At 40.4% G+C, this 13,388-nt stretch overlaps 1 protein-coding gene across 1 annotated transcript; it reads left to right on the forward strand.

Annotated features, from left to right (window-relative positions):
* Positions 1–6,501: 6,501 nt before the first annotated feature.
* Positions 6,502–8,983, forward strand: NANP (N-acetylneuraminic acid phosphatase). Its single transcript, XM_084514206.1, has 2 exons — positions 6,502–6,637; positions 6,760–8,983. The coding sequence occupies exons 1-2, from the start codon at positions 6,548–6,550 to the stop codon at positions 7,453–7,455; spliced, it is 786 nt and encodes a 261-aa protein (XP_084370332.1). The 5' UTR covers positions 6,502–6,547; the 3' UTR covers positions 7,456–8,983.
* Positions 8,984–13,388: the final 4,405 nt, after the last annotated feature.

Raw genomic sequence — 13,388 nt, forward strand, 5'->3', positions numbered from 1 at the left:
CCGAAGAAATTAATTACAAACTGTGGTTAGGCCACATAACAAAGTCTATTTCCTTTTGTACATTTCGAAATCTCAGCTCCGTTGCTATCCTTTTGGTTGGATATTGTTTGACTGCGTCATATTATTTTATTGCATCCCATTTTACTGCAAGCTCTCTATGTAAGTTTCTCCTCAGCCCTTAACCGCCTTTATTACCCTCCTCTACCCTTCTGCCCCTGAGGGAGTTGTTTAATGGATTGGTCATTAAGCACGAATCATTCCAAATGAAGCTTCGCCACTAATTACGAAACAAAAAATCAGCATACCTTTTTACATGCTGCTTCATCACATTCCTCCTGTGTTGACAAGTGTTGATTTGACAAAGGTGGTCTTCCACCTTCTAGAGACGATGCCAAACTACACATACTGAACTTTTAAGATTTAAAAAAAAAAAAAAAAAAAAAAAGTCAGTTAAGCGTACCTACTCCCCCAGAGCACAGACATGACCAAAAGTGAACACATTCAGCTAGCAGTGGGTATGCAGAGAAAAACATCAGAGAACTCAAAACATTAGATTTCTAAGTAAAATCATCTTGCACATAAAAAGACAAACAATTGATGATATTAGTCATAAGCAGCAACAGTTCTAAAGTGAAAGAGGGGAGGTTTAGATTAGATATTAGGAAGAAAACTTTCACTATGAGGAGGGTGGTGAGACCCTGGCACAGGCTGCCCAGAGAAGCTGTGGATGCCCCATCCCTGGAAGTGTTCAAGGCCAGGCTGGATGGGGCTTTGGGCAGCCTGGTGTGGTGGGAGGTGTCCCTGCCTATGACAGGGGGGTAGATCCAGGTGGTCTTTAAGGTTCCTTCCAACCCAAACCATCCTATGAGGAACTAATAAGGTGTGTCTGAAAGTATAAGATTACACACAGATAATGCATGCTGAAATAGATATTTCTGATAGAAAAAGCTCTAATGAGTGGTCTTATTGCCTTATTTGCTAATCACAGTGTTCATATAAATACAGCAAGGCAAACAGCTGTCTGAAGTTAAACAACCTGCCAGTGAGTTCTGCAAGTAAGCATGCAAGGACATTGTACAATTCCAGCATTTTCAGGCAGTCCTACTTTGAAGTGATCATGACTTTTCCACACACAGTGAATTGACAGGAAAAAAAAATAATCATCCGTGGTTTAAGTGCTTCAATTCTATATCTGGACACTTCTAGTAAAGAAATATACCTTATCGAATCTTTTAAGGCATATTTAGTTTCCAGTGAAGACTCAAGCATACATGTACAACCTTTTCGACCAACTGTTAAACCATTTTGAAAGCACAAAGATTACCTTTATCTTTTCTGAAAAGGTACACATTTCCCGGGATCCACAGCTCACTGACTGGAACAGAGGACTCTATGAAACACAGTGCATCTTCTTAAACAGAAAGACTCCCAGCTTTTTCAGCTTTTTTTTTTTTTTTTTTTTTCATCACTCTTCTATGTAAACTCTGTAAAACTAATTTAGTAAAAGGTAAGTGAAATCAGCATGCCTAACACTGTTTTGTTTATCAAATGAAAGTAGTACATTTTATTACAAGTCAACTAATGGATAGAATTAAAGAAAAACATTAAATTCAGGCATAGTAAGGTGAATGTTTTAAATGCCCTTTGGAACCTTTTTCCATACCTCAAATGGGAATACACAAAGTGAATATGTTTCATCTTTAACAGTCTCTTATTCAAATATAATGCTTACTGAGAATCAAAACCCTTTGCTGTTCTTAAATTTTAAGACTCTCACCCTGCCAACACATGCATATTCTACTTCCAAGCATGTAAAATACTGGCTATGCTATGCCAGTAAATGATCGGTGCCTGGAACCACACTTACAGGCCTTGAAAATGGCTGTCCTGGCTACATGCCATTTAATTGTATTCTCTTTATCCTCAAATTAGGCTGTGTCTGAACTCCCTCTAGTAAATGGCCTCAGCCCAATCTGGAAATTACTTAGGAAACAAAAATCACACCAGGAGCCATTATAGTATTAATGCCAACCATAGAGACAATCACAATCTAGTGCCTGGGAAAGTTGTATGGTGTTGCTTAGTTTGTTAGCGTAAATACAGCTATGGTGGCCAATAGCATAAAGCTAATTTCACAAGATTAGTTTCACAACTGGAACACAATAATGATGAAAAATGGTCCATTTTTTTCAACAAGGGTGGAAATAAAAGGGCTGCTATGTTATGCAAAACCTCTTCCACTCTTTGAAAAAAAAAAAAAAAAAAGCCAAATTTCTGGAGACAAAAATGAATCCATATTCAATAAATTCTAAATAATACACTACAACATATGTTGAGGAGAACATTTCTCTTCCAGAATGGAATTTCTGGAATATACTCTGATGCTATAGCACAGCACAGCACTTCACCATTCTCTTTTCTGTGTTCTTCCAATAATTAAAAACCAATGACAGATAATATCAAATTCCAATAATATTTCCAGAGTCAGGACTTACTAAGTTTAAGAGTCACATCAAAATATATGTCAGCTCCCATAACTAATACAATTCCCTTCATAACTAATATTGTAATATTATATGTAATATAAAGTGAGATGATTTGACACTGATTGGATAAGTATGTTGCCTTTTTTCAAATACTCAAAATCACTTATTGTATACAGAATCATAGAGTAGAATCATAGAATACCCCGAGTTGGAAGGGACCCATAAGGATCATCAAGTCCAACTCCTGGCACCGCACAGGTCTGCCCAAAAGTTTAGACCATGTGACTAAGTGCACAGTCCAACCACTTCTTAAATTCAGACAGGCTTGGTGCAGTGATTACATCCCTGGGGAGCCTGTTCCAGGGTGCGACCACCCTCTTAGTGAAGAACCTCATCCTGATGTCCAGCCTAAACTTCCCCTGCCTCAGCTTAACACTATTCCCACAGGTCCTATCACTGGTGTTTACAGAGAAAAGTCACCAGCCTCTCCACTCCCCCTCGTGAGGAAGTTGTAGGCTGCGATGAGGTCCCCCCTCAGCCTTCTCTTCTCCAGGCTGAACAGGCCCAGTGACCTCAGCTGCTCCTCATATGTCTTCCCCTCTAGGCCCCTCACCATCTTTGTTGCCCTCCTCTCGACAGTCTCCAACAGTTTAATGTCCTTCTTGTACGGTGGTGCCCAGAACTGCACGCAATACTTGAGGTGAGGCCGCACCAGCGCAGAGTAGAGCGCAACAATCACCTCCCTCAACTGACTAGCAATGCCGTGCTTGAAGCACCTCAGGATACAGTTGGCCTTCCTGGCTGCCAGGGCACACTGCTGGCTCATATTCAACTTGCTGTCAACCACAGCCCCCAGATCCCTCTCCGCAGGGCTGCTCTCCAGCGTCTCATCGCCCAGTCTGTATGTAAAACCGGGGTTGCCCCGTCACAGGTACAGGACCTGGCACTTGTCCTTGTTAAACTTCATGTGGTTGGTGATCACCCAGCTCTGCAATCTGTCCAGATCTCTCTGCAAGGCCTTTCCACCCTCATCCAAACCCACAACTCCTCCAAGTTTGGTGTTGTCAGCAGATTTGCTCAAAACATCTTTTAGTCCTACATCCAAATCATTTATAAAGACATTGAAGAGGACTGGCACTCAAATGGAGCCTCGAGGGACCCCACTAGTGACCACCCACCAGCCAGATGTGGCCCCATTAACCACAACCTTTGAGCCCTGCCCATCAGCTAATTGCTCACCCATTGTACATGTATGATGTTTTTTTAAAGTTGTATGTACATATCTTGAAATGTGACTATTGCTATGGTCTCTACTTAATTAAAGAATCAAACATATCTCATCTTCACGTTTTGCTTGGTTACAAAAGTTTTCTGGTTTGAATCCTGTTTAGCTACCCCTCAACTGATCCGTTCTTGCATGTACTCACACAATGATATGCCACTTAGCCATTTTTTAATTTACAACTATAATTCAGCTTCTCAATCTGTTTTACAAATCGAAATACTAAAGAATATAAATTAATTGCCTTATATGATTACACATCTCTGGCTGACCTTTCAACCTTTAATTTCAAGACAATGTAAAATATTTATTTTTGCCAAATTCAAGAGCTGAATCCAGTATGTAATTATATTTTCTGTATCTATATTGTGCTTGAATTTACCATTTCAACTTAATGCAACAGAGCATCTAGTAAAGACAAACTTTAATATTTGAATCAGCTTTTCATCAGATAGATTTCTTCAAGGTACCTTCTTGTACCTTTAAACCAAAAGCAAATTCAGGAGCAGATTATACTAAGGCAGGTGGAAAATTAAAGCATAGTGTTTAAAACTTGACAGTCATTTCGCTGACGCCCAGCTAAACTCAACCATGTACATATCTACCTGATTTCAGATTCCTGGAAAGCAAAGCCTTCACAAGTAAGAGGTAGTATTTTATTGGGTAAAATGAGGTTACTGAATACCGCTTGGTTTCCAAGATATCATTTAATTATAGTAAAAAAAAAAATAAAAAAATAAAAAAATGTTGCTAGAGGTTTATGTCATTTTTTTATAGAAGGGGCTTTTTCATGACAACTGTTAAAAATCAGAAACTCTAAAACATCTTGGGGAGGAAAGTAAATCACTGTAGCCTGGGGCTCTGCAGCTGTTCAGGCTGTCTCTGATGAGGAAAAAAAAATGCTTACAGAGAAGATGCCTCAATATTTCAAGTTCCTGAAAGAGATGTTACAGCTAGGTGTCTCTTAATTTAAGACTGCAGTGATGCTGGGTTGTATTTATAATCCTACTTTTGTTTTGTGCATTGCTGCAGTGATGAATAACCTATTAATCTAACTCAGATTAAATATTCCTTTTGATCTGATTTAGAATTCTTAGTCTCACTCCTCTGCATAATAATAATAATAATAATAATAATAATAATAATAATAATAATAATAATAATAAAAGTCTGTTTGTTTGTTTTGTTCTGTGTTGACAGTAACAACTGTATTTTGAGTTAGTAAAACTATAGACAGGCTTTTGGTATCCCATGAAGTTTGGAACAACTCTTATTTAGCCAGTCCTTGAACTCTGTGACTTGATTCCCATCCTCTTCTACATTGTCTATAAATACAGTGGCTGTCACTGCCAGGTTAACTACACATTAGGTGAAACTTGCAAGAAATAATATGCTATTCCCAGAAGTATCACATACTCCCTCTTGCAGATACTACTTGACTACAAGCATGAATTTAGTTACTGCTTTTTCTGTGTTGAGTACATTTACAGCATTCAGGGTAAATTAAAATGAATTGCACACCATCATTCGACTTATGGACAGCGGGGTACAGCAATGTACCAACCGAGCTTTTCCCAAATACACACAAATATATTTTAGTAGCCCTTCTCCCTCTCTGACTAGCCTGTCAGCATGCTCATATCCCCTACAAAGCATGATGTGCCACCTCTTCTGACTTCCTGAACATCCAAGACTTCAAACATGTCATCTCCAAACACTCACCTTGGGTAAGAAACCTATTATAGGACAGCAATTATTCTTAAGGTTTTGCCTCTTAAATTTAATTAAAACTACTTCTGTTTCTTTAACTACAGGATCCTCAGACATATCTGTTTCTTTTCAGAATCCCTTTCTTTAAATATTGCTTTCTGTAGTTTTAATTGCCAAGCTCTTTGGCATGGTCTTTTGGTTGGTCAGTCTGGGATTTTTGTTTGTTTTGTTTTTTTGGCCCCATGTGTTGTGTGACCCAGCATCTTTCACCTGACGAGCAGGTTGTTGACTAAGGTGCAGTTTTCCAAACTTCAAGTGACTTGGAGTGAACTTCCAGTTTCTCTGGTAAGATACGAAGTGTCCTCCAGCTTTGTGAATTGCTAATGTCTAATTGATATCAGCAGTATTAGCAGAAACCAATCAACAAAACTTGCTGGCTGAAAAGATAAACTCTGTTTATCAAAACTTTTTATCAAAAAACAACAGAGTATTACCTGACTGATCAAGCCTACCCAGTGGTAAAGGACCTGTTCCTAAACAGCAGTTGGTGCATGCAACTGTAAAATTTGTTATTTCATGCCTTTTGGGATTCATTTGTTCTAGAAAATATTGACCTTTGGAATTTCAATGTTATATCCCAAATAGCAAAGTATTTATACTGAAGTAACTGGCTTTGGCTTTATCTCGAATAAATTGCGATGCTGTGGAAGGGACTGTGGCTGTCCTTGCCAGCAGGTGTCTCTCCAGAAGGACGCTGCCTCTTCGGAGAGATGCTGTGCTGCCAGCCGACCTGAGGGCATCTCTTGCCTGTTGCACCTCTTCCTCCTCCCTGCAGGTCGCTTCTCACAAACGCCAACATTTCTTAAAAGGGAAAAAAAAAAAAGAAGGTGAGCGGGGCTGGCGGCTGCTGTGAGGGACGGGACGGGACGGCCGCTCCGCGCCCCTCATGCGGCTCCGCCCTGCGGCGGCGAGGGGCGGGGAAGGGAGAGGAAGGGAAGAGAAAAAAAAAAGGAAGGGGAGGATCTGCCGGGAGGCCCGTGTCCGTGCTGGGCGAGTGTACAGCGGTGCCATGGGGGCGCCCGGCGTGAAGGCGGTGTTCTTCGACCTGGACAACACGCTGGTCGACACGGCGGCGGCCGGGCGCCGCGCCATCGAGGAGGTATTACCCCGGCCCTGAGCCCTAAGGCCGGGCAGGACGGGGCTCCCCGCGTCCCCTTTTCCCCTTCCCTTCCCTCCCGGCTCGGCTCGGGCCGGGTGCCACGGGTGTGCTGTCGGTTGCAGGTGGTGAAGGCGCTGCGGTGCCGGCACCGCTGCGGGGAGGGCCAGGCCCGCGCCATCTGCGAGAAGGTGCAGGCGAAGCTGCTGAAGGAGTGCCACGACCCCGCCAGGACCTGCATCACCGAGCTGCGCATCTCGCACTGGGAGGAGGCGATCCGCGAAACCATCGGCGGGGAGGCGAACCGCAGCCTGGCCGCCGAGTGCTACTTCTTGTGGAAAAGCACCCGGCTCCGGCACCTCACCCTGGCCGAGGAGACGCGAGGCATGCTGACGGAGCTGCGGAAAGCCGTCCGCCTGCTGCTGCTGACCAACGGGGACCGGCAGACGCAGAGGGAGAAGATCGAAGCCTGTGCCTGCCAGCCCTACTTCGATGCCATCGTCGTGGGAGGAGAGCAGAAGGAGGAGAAGCCGGCGCCGTCCATATTTCATTACTGCTGCGACCTCCTGGGGGTGCAGCCCGCCGAGTGCGTCATGGTCGGTGACTCGCTCGACACCGATATTCAGGGGGGCCTCAACGCTGGCCTGAAGGCGACTGTCTGGCTAAACAAAACGATGGCAACCCCCGCAGATAGCTCCCCGGTACCTCACTATGTCATTTCTTCCGTTCTCGACCTTCCGGCAGTTTTACAGAAGATGGAGCGCAACATTAATGCCAAGTTAGGAAATGAGCACGCGGTCAGTAGTAATGGGGCATGCTGACAGACCCAGCAGATGGTCTGACAACACCGAGCTCCTGACCCATCCTCATGTTAAAAGTTTGACCCTAGGATTTTAAACTCATGTATGTTACGCTTGCTTATACAGCAGGTGGGCGAGCAGGAGCACAGCTGTCAGTGAAGCAGGATAGAAACAAGAGTATTAGATTAATATAAAGGACGAGAGTTCAGTTAATTTAAGATAACTGCCTGTGTCTGAAAACCATTTCAGCAGATGGGCTAAAACATACTTGTCTCTGACCAAAGTTCCTAGTCCGTTGTTTTATACCGGAAAAGAGAAGTTGGATGTTGTGACCTTTCACATGCTTTGCTGACTTGTAAGTTCAGCAGAAACCTCGGTTCAAGACCTGTTTGCAGTGTGAACATGAAAGTGAGAGTGTTGTACAAGCTAGTAAAAGGTCTCAATTGATCTGCAGCTTATTTCAGAAACTGAAGTGAACTTTGCTATTTCTAAAACCGGAATTTATTATGTAGCAGATTACTAGGAAACGATTACCTCTGATCCCTTTTCAAGTTTAAGTTTTCAAGTTTTAGCGTTTTTTTTCAGAATTTGCAGTGACTTTTCGTTTACCGAATCAGTACCTCTTGCCAAAAATATTTAAATGTACATAGAACTTGTATTTGTAAAGGGGACCATTTATCAGAGGGACTTCATAGATAAGGTTTTACTTCATATTATCATGGTGTTTATACAAATAGGCAGCATATGTGTAATTCAGATTACAAGACAAGTTTTTGTTGGAATGTAATTGATATAACAGGGATACTTTCAATGATCTTACTGTTCTGTCAAGCTCTTTAACAGCTCATATCATTGTGCTGTCTGATTTTTTTAGTTAATTTTTATCAGACTTCTTGGTCTTGCTCAGGTAGATGACTGCTCAGAGTCAGCTGCAGGATCAGTGATTTTTTTTTGTCAGTTTTAATATCAAGCACTGCTATACAATCCCTCCTTAATCCAGTTTCTACATGTATGTCATGTGATTTACTTGGAGGAAGTATGACTTAGTTGTTTATAAATGATTTTCATAACTCTCTTCCAGGAACTTGGAAAATGATATGTGTTACAGTAAGGTATACGGTTTCATAAAGTGTATGCGCTGTTTGTAACACTGGGTGCATCTAGTGGATAGTGGAACATCTAAAACGAGATGTTTTAGAGATGACCCTGTAAAACACTGATATTTCTCTTTCCCAGATTATTACCTTAATAACTTAATTTTGTTGTACTTCTTATTTATACTACAAAACAGATGAGAAAAATTTCCTCAAATACAAATGTATTAAATGGAAATGTACACACTTGGAAAACCTGCCTTTTTCAGAACCTTTTTGCTATACATAAATAGGGCTGAATATCTGATAACATGTGAGTAATCAAACTTAATATTTTAGAATAAAGCTATGACAAACCTTTCAAGAACAGGAATATTGAGGAGCTGGCAGAAGATAGCCTGGCACATTGGCTGTAAAGAAAGGTCAGCAAAGAGTACCGAACCCTACCAGAAAAAGGGGAAGTGGAAGGAATCGTGTATACAAGAACGGTACTTTTGTTTAACTTTACATGAATTTAAATTGATGTAATTAGGAAAGCTTCACAAAGAGTGACAGATTCAGTTTAGAGGAGGGTGTTATTAATCTGGGTTAAATTACTTGGCAAAGGGCTCCATCATAACATTTCTCCTACATTTAAGTAGATGGAAGTATTCATACAAGTTTGAAACCCTGTCATCAAATTAATCCTTAAAAAGGGTAGAGCCACTCATGTCCTTCGTGTTGTTGAGCCAAGACCTTTGAAACACTAGGATCATTGAGTAGAAGAGAGGCTCCACCCATACCTATGAGGAAACGGGCATGAGCCACAAGTGATCCAATTACAGTGACACGGTGAGTGGCCAGATGTAGTATGAGACAGCAGGACTGGCTGGACACACCTTTGATACTGAAGGAAGAGGCCTAAGTTAAGATCTTATTTTGCCTTTGGGAGAGTATGAAAACAGTCACTGTTGTTTAGCTGATGAGCAGAACACTGCTGATAAGATTCCTTGTAACATAAAATTGAGAGGAGAAAAAAAAAATGAAGATCTTGGATCCTGACCAGAATATTAAATAAAAGTAGAAATGTGTCCAAAAGGTTAGATGGATCCCTGATAAGAACAGAAAAGATAACTTAGATGAAGCCATCCATTATAACCATACTGTCTGATACAAAAGCATTAACTTTGTTTACAACAGCATCTGAAAGTACTGGCAGTATAACTCCATTGTTTGCACAGCATCAGGCTAATAGAACTGGGGTCAGAATAATGTTTCTGACATAGCTATGATTTAAAGTAGCAAATATTAATAATTCACAATTCTGTCTATGGACTTGAAGGATGTACATACCAGGATGTACATACCATTTTTTAATGTAAGTTGAGGTTTATATTCTCTTACCATTGCATCATTCTAGGATGCTTCTATGAATGAACCCACTCATTGTATAAAAGGTCTCTCGTTTTAGAAGAGTCTGTTCCTTCTTTTGCGCTTGGCCAGTTATTTCCTCATATTTACGATCTATGAAAAAAAATGCTGTAGCTGAATGCTCAGGTGATATTGTGGTCTGCAAAGGCCACACCTAAGTACACTTTTTTCCACTGTTGAGAACTGTACCAGACTGGATGTGACTACTGGTTTCCAGTCGGGACAATGTTATTATGATGCTGCTATAAAACAAGAAGAATCAACATGAGAGATTTCTCCCCTGGGAGTCTTCTTAGAAGTAATTATCAAAAAAACAGGACTACGTATCTGGAATAACTCTAAATACACAAGATGGTTTTCTTGGATGGAGGTATTAGAGAAAAGCAGGAGAAGATAATTTTACTTATGGAAATGGAAAAATAATAATAGGATCATTTTCAGATCAGAAGCAGAAATAGATCAATAAAACAGTCTGTATTCAGTTCTAGTTAAGTAAGTTCTGGTTTTGCTTAGTGATATGCTCTATTAGATAAGTTATCTAGTTTAAATTATATTGCCAAAACACACTAAATAAAAAAGAGAAAAAGAAATTCCATCTATATTTTTAAACACCTTTCTTTCAGATAAATTTTACCTACTGAAGCTGATCATCAGTAACTTTGACTTTAGTTAAATGAACTGTAACAAAAGTGTAATACCGACTGTATTTTAATTCTTGATTTAAAATAATCCATGTACTAGTCTAATAAAAATATTTTGTTTATAAAATATTTCTTTTAGCACTCTGTATTACAGTGGGTGACTATGTGGCCAGATTTACAATAAAGGACAAGAGTTCTATTTTTATTTTTTTGAATAGCACAGAATTAGCTTTAAAATTTGTGACGCTGACATATAGATATGTTGAATATGTGTAGTTCCCATCATTTCAATCAAAGGCTGAGACATAATTCTGCATTTATGAAGCTTCATGGCCTGACTGTATAGACCACATTGAATTCCTAACTGCAGTTCACTGCCAGTTGAACCTGACTTGCCAAAAAGGCATTTGGCTGTACCCAGTGTATGAAGTATCACAGATCTGCATGTCTTAGCATCTCTGTTCTTTGTATGTGTGAGGCATTAAGCTGGACAGCAAGAGCATCAGAAATGGGAATATTTTTCTATGTGCTTGAAAAACTTCAGCACAGAGTTGAAAGTTCTTTGAAGTGACTCAAATGTAGCGAGGTGGGGGTTGGTCTATTCTCCCACGTGCCTGGTGACAGGACGAGGAGGAATGGGCTTAAGTTGTGCCAGGGGAGTTTTAGGTTGGATGTTAGGAAGAACTTCTTTAGCGAAAGGGTTGTCAGACATTGGAACAGGCTGCCCAGGGAAGTGGTGGAGTCACCATCCCTGGAAGTCTTCAAAAGATGTTTAGATGTAGAGCTTAGGGATATGGTTTAGTGGGGACTGTTAGCGTTAGGTCAGAGGTTGGACTCGATGATCTTGAGGTCTCTTCCAATCTAGAAATTCTGTGATTCTGTGTGATTCTGTTTTGTGCAGGAGACATGCACCAGAATACTAGGCTATTGGAAAGATGTTTGGATGGGGTGACCACAAAAGATTATCACATTTCCTGAAATATGGACAATGGATAGCTTCCTGTGCAGCAGATAACCTGAACCCATTCTGTTTGTCTTTTCCTCTGAAGCTCTTGTTAATTGGCAATAGCAATAATATGGTTTTGAACTAGACTGAAGTAGTCAGATGTCAGAGCAAATCTCTTCTTAGAAAATGAACAAAGATAATGTATGTTGTTGTTGTTGTTGTTGTTTTTTTAATATATTCTATGAATAATATTGCATGTTGTTTTTTTTTTTTTTTTCTCCCAGTTTCATTTCCCACCCCCCTTCAGTATATTAGCTTACTCGTCAGAAATAATACTCAGTGGTAGGCCAGACTGACTTTGAAAGCATCATGGCTGCTTTAAAGCAACCACTGCTACAATATAAGGAAGAAATGCTACTTAGGCAGAAAAATTTCTCATAATAATTTGAAATAAATGCTGAAAGATTCCTAGAGTAGAGTTGTAATATGAATTTGGATAGCCAATGGGTAGGAGGGTGAGCTTAAATATAACATGCTTACTCCACTACCTGACACAATGTCTTAAGGTTTACATGCGTGCTTACATTCTATATTCTGTGTGAAGCACGGCGAATTATGGCATGGTTTTCTATCACCTTATATAAATACATACACAGTGTGGGATTACCATCAGAAACGCTTCCAGTTGGTTCATGTAGGGACTTTTAGAGCACAACTCAGTTGAGCTATGTAAAACAGTTACTCTGTGATGACTTATGTCCTCAGGATGTCTTACTTTCCTCCATTGATTATAAACATAGCTGGATGATGGGGTCAAATAGAGATATCTATTCTACTAAGTGACTATGAGCATTAAATGTAACTATCTGAGATTCTGTTCAAAGTCAGAACTAACATGAACTAACATAAGAACTAACATAAGTTTGTCTTTGAAGGAGACCATCTTCAGTATTGTATGTATAGTTCAAAGCCTGTTGAGCACCCATGAAGGACTACAGTTTCAAAGAATTGTTCTGGGCTGCAATGTATGACAATATATCATCCTCCTGTATTTTAAGAGTCAGACAAGGTACAGAACAGCCACCTCATGAACTGCTCCTTATCTCAGCATTTAAACACAAAATCTGTCCCTGCTCCCATACAACCACTCCTGAAATTAAAGACAGGGTTAGAAGGAGAGGCTTTGGAAAAACAAACATCAAGTTGAGAATGGAGGAGTGTGGTTATTGCTCCCAGGATACTCATTTGATTCATAAAAAACAGCCAGGAATGCCTCTGGCAATAGATTGTGCAAGAAGTCAGGAAAAAAGCTGTTCTAACCTGGATGCAGATGCAGTTTGGATCAGAAATTGCAAACGTTTTAGCTTTATTCTTCAATAGCACCTACAGCCAAAGCAGCTGGCAATGCATGCAAAGCATGTTATAAACTTCCAAACATACAGTAAATAATACTCCTGAACTCAAAGGAGTTTGCAGTCTACACAGGCTTACACACAGGTTTTCATAGAACCTATGGATTTAAGATTATCATAGTCTGAGTGTACTCTTAATTCTTTCAGTCATCAATAATAAAGACATTTGTGTCCTTCATTTTTGTCTTTAACCTTGCAGCAGAGGAGCAGTGGTCACTCATCCCATGGCTGTGCGTGAAGTCAGCAGGATTTGTGTCTATCCATCTGCCCTCTCGCTGTCCCGGTCTGGTCATTCATTCTCAGCATTACAATACAGCAGCAGAACCATGTAGTGTTGGCAGTTCAGATATGTAGTGACTCCTTTTTCAACTTTTGCCCTAAATCAGGAGGGTTTTTACTTCTAAGCTAACTTGAGGGATTTAAATAACATTTAAAATCCTTCCTTAGTTCT

This window comes from Aythya ferina (genome assembly GCF_964211825.1).
Source record: "Aythya ferina genome assembly, chromosome: 3".
NCBI lineage: Eukaryota > Metazoa > Chordata > Aves > Anseriformes > Anatidae > Aythya > Aythya ferina.